The 3316-nt window shown below is 57.0% G+C and overlaps 1 protein-coding gene across 1 annotated transcript; it reads right to left on the reverse strand.

The window, feature by feature from the left end:
• Positions 1-1970: 1970 nt before the first annotated feature.
• On the reverse strand, positions 1971-2928 carry LOC136789948 (feather beta keratin-like). The gene is made up of 2 exons (XM_066991277.1): positions 2865-2928; positions 1971-2641 (listed from the first exon to the last, which is right to left on the reverse strand). Exon 2 carries the CDS (start codon positions 2619-2621, stop codon positions 2301-2303), a length of 321 nt encoding a protein of 106 aa, XP_066847378.1. The 5' UTR covers positions 2622-2641; positions 2865-2928; the 3' UTR covers positions 1971-2300.
• Between the last annotated feature and the right edge of the window lie 388 nt (positions 2929-3316).

The following is a 3316-nucleotide window of genomic DNA, read 5'->3' on the forward strand; positions in this document are numbered from 1 at the left end:
GGAGAACTGGGCAGAGACCAACATCATGAAGTTGCCGAAGGGGCAAAGCAAATTCCTGCCTCTGGGGAGGACTAACGCCGGGGAGCAGGACATGGTGTTGTCCGACAGAGTGGCAGGCAGCTTTGCCAAGCAGGACCTTGTGTTGCTGTTGGAGAGCAAGCTGACGATGAGTCAGCAATGCAGCCTTGCGGCAAAAGAGGCCACCAGGCTCCAGGAGGGCATGGGGAAGAGCGTTGCCAGCACGATGAGAAAGGCGCTCCGTCATCTCTCTTCATCGCCGGTGAGGCCCCTTGTGGAGTCCTTTGTCCGGTTTGAGGCGTCCCAGTGGAAGATGGAAGCGGACATGCTGGAGCAATTCCAGTGCAGGGCTACCAAGATGCTGAAGGGCCTGGAGCCTCTTCAATATGAGGAGAAGGTGAGAGAGCTGGGCGTTTTCAACCCGCAGAGAAGGCTGCTCAGGCTGAATCTCCTCCTTGTTCTAAATCCCGGATGGGCGGGAATGAAGACAAGGGAGCCAGTCTATTTTCAGTTACTGCCTGCTGCCAGGACAAAGGTGAGTGGACGCCACAGAGAAGAGATGCAGTTGTCTTGGAAGAGAAGGAAAGCCTTTTCCCCTGTGAGGGTGGTCAAGCAGTGGACCTCAAGCAGAGGTTTTGGATTTCCATGCTTGGAGATCTGAGAAACCCAACTGCACATGGTCCTGGACAGCCTGCTGTAGCTGACTCTGCTTGAGCAGGGTGCTTGCAGCACATGGTCTCCAGAGGTTACTTCCAAACTGAAAGGACTCTGTGACTGCATCTGTTGTCAATGCGGGAGAATGCTGCTGGGTGAGAAAGCAGTCGAGTGTGTGCTGCTGACACGGAGAGATTGTTTCAGAGGGCATGTGCAGAAGAGCCTTAGCGTGGCCAAGCCTTTGTTTGGTCAAGTGTAGGTCTTGCGTGACGTGCTGGAAGGCGTGGTGGCCCTTTTCGACGTGCCCCGATGACCTCTTGATCTTTGGCTTTGTACTGAGGGATGTGGGAAGGGCGCTGGGAAAGAAGGGAAGAGGAGGAGCGTCAGGCTGGCATGCTTGAGAACTTTATTGAGGAAAGCGCATGGAAAGGAAGGAGCAGCAAGTGGCACATCCCCGGGGGGTCTTGGATGCACGTAGGGTGACCAACAACGTCATCGTTGTGCACGGTAAATTTTCTCGGAGCACGGAAATCTTCCAGCCCTGTGATGGGAGCAGCAGAGCGGGAGTCGATCCCTGGTGGCGTTTGGCTTGTGAGCACGTCATAGCGCCAGAGAGAACCAGACATACGAGACAGTGCAAGTCAGGGAAAGAAGTGGGAGAATGGTAGAATGTAAGTCGGCCATGTTTCCAAACATCACGGAATAGCCCACTTCCTTGCTTCTCTGGTTTATGCCTTGAGAGAAATAGCCATGGTTGTGGAGCTGAAGACCCAGTGGGTCAGCGATGGCACAAAGGTGCATCCTCAATCCACGAGGAGTCTCGCACCATATGTGTGGTGTCCGTGTGACGGACAACCCTGTTAAATCATACTGGCCTCACTAGAGGCCCCAGAGGGACACCACTCCTCCCTGGTCTCCACGTGAGCACCGAGCTGTTGACCGCAACTCTTGGTATGTGACCATGCAGGCAATTCATTGTGTGCTGAGTGACCCATCATGTCTTTCCATTTTAGTGACAAGGAGCTATGTAAGAGGGTTGTCCAAACGCTTCTTGAACACCACCAGGCATGGGCCCTGATGGCCACTTGAGCCCTGCTTTTTGTTCTTTTTGTCGGGTGAAGTTGGAAGAGCGTTGGGAGAAGAAAGGAAGAGGAGGCATCTGAGGATGTGGGATGCAGGCGGATTTTATTGAGGAAAACATGAAAAAGAGGGAGCGTCAAGTGGAAGGTGCACATTCGGAGGTGCCTGGAGGGCGACCACCAGCCTATGTCCCTTGCGTAGAGCAGGTTTTCCCAGTTCCCCAAGGTCTCGCTACCGTGTGGTGGGAGCAGCCCCAGAAGGTCTCTGGAGGGATTGTGCTAGTGAGCAAGGCATTGCAGCAGAGAGTAGCAGCCGTAGAAGGTGGTGCTATGGAAAGGAGAAAGAGGAAGAAAGAAGGAGGTATGTTGGCCATGTGTCCTGACAGCATGGGCTGGCCCCTTCCTTGCTTGCTTGCTTTGTTGTGCCATGGAATGATGAGCCACAGCTGGCGAGCCCGCATGCCATGAACAGCGCAGAGGTGCGTCCTCAGTGCGAGAGCTGTGTTGCCCGGTGTTGGAGGCTTCTGTCAGGGGTGTTGGCGTGGGTCCTTAGCAGGGGTAGCAGGCTCTTCCGCCGTTGATGCAGCCCAGGCCTCCAAAGCCAAAGCCTCCAAGGCCAAAGCCTCCGAATCCCCCGGAGGAGATGGGCACTCCCTGGGCGCTGAGGTTGCTGCCCACGGCAGCTGATGCGGAGGATCCAACGGCGGTGTTCTGGGGGAAGGAGCTGAGGATGGGTCCTGGCAGGGTGACCAGCACGGCAGGAGGCTGGATGACGACGCGGGAATCCTCGCACTGCCTGACACAGGGCTCGTTGCAGCTGTTAGCCAGCGGGGTGGGTCCGCAGGGGCGGCAGATGTCGTAGCAGGACATGTCTGTGGTGCGGAGGGTCCCTGGAAGAGAGGGTGTTGGGAAGGTGGAGGGTGTTGGGAACGCGGAGGGTGTTGGGGGCGTGAGGAGTGGTGCTGGGGGAGGCCAAGAGTGTGGGGAGGCCTGGGGTTGTGGGGAGCATGGCGGTGGGGAGGGAGAAGGGCTGCTGAGGCTAAGGGGGAAAGGGCGTGTGGAGAGATAGGCCTGGTGGGGCGGACGAAGGAAGGGAGCGGGGTTCAGGCTCACCTCGTTGGGCGCAGGGGAGAAGACGTCGGGAGGATTGTGTGAGGGTGCGAGTCGCAGGGCCGGCTTTTATGCTGGTCCGTGAGTGCCCGCGGGGCGAGAGAGCCTTTGCGCATGACAGCATTTGGCGTGAGCTGCTCTTACATGCTAAAGCCTGGCAAGTAATGAGGTGGGGCGTGTTGTCCTTCCCACAACGCTCTCGTGTTCTTTTCTCCTGTTGAGGATGTGTCTCTGCGGCCTTGGCGGCAGCTTTTAAGCGAGAGCGGCTCTTTGGATGGATTTGCATGGAGAGTGCGTTTGAGGACAGTCAGCAGACGCGGCCAAACCATGAGAGATGTGGGGTGTCACGAAGTGAGGTCATGGCGTGTCACTCGTGCGGTGCGGTTTGCGGCTTCATTGTTGTGAGGAGGGGGCCCTATTTGCTGGCGTCGCCATAATGCAGGCTGGTGTGGGCT

This window comes from Anser cygnoides, chromosome 2 (assembly GCF_040182565.1).
Source record: "Anser cygnoides isolate HZ-2024a breed goose chromosome 2, Taihu_goose_T2T_genome, whole genome shotgun sequence".
Classification (NCBI taxonomy): domain Eukaryota; kingdom Metazoa; phylum Chordata; class Aves; order Anseriformes; family Anatidae; genus Anser; species Anser cygnoides.

Excerpts from the sequence above, each read along its gene's own strand:
- LOC136789948 (XM_066991277.1), bottom strand. The coding sequence starts at position 2,621 with ATGTCCTGCTACGACATCTGCCGCCCCTGCGGACCCACCCCGCTGGCT.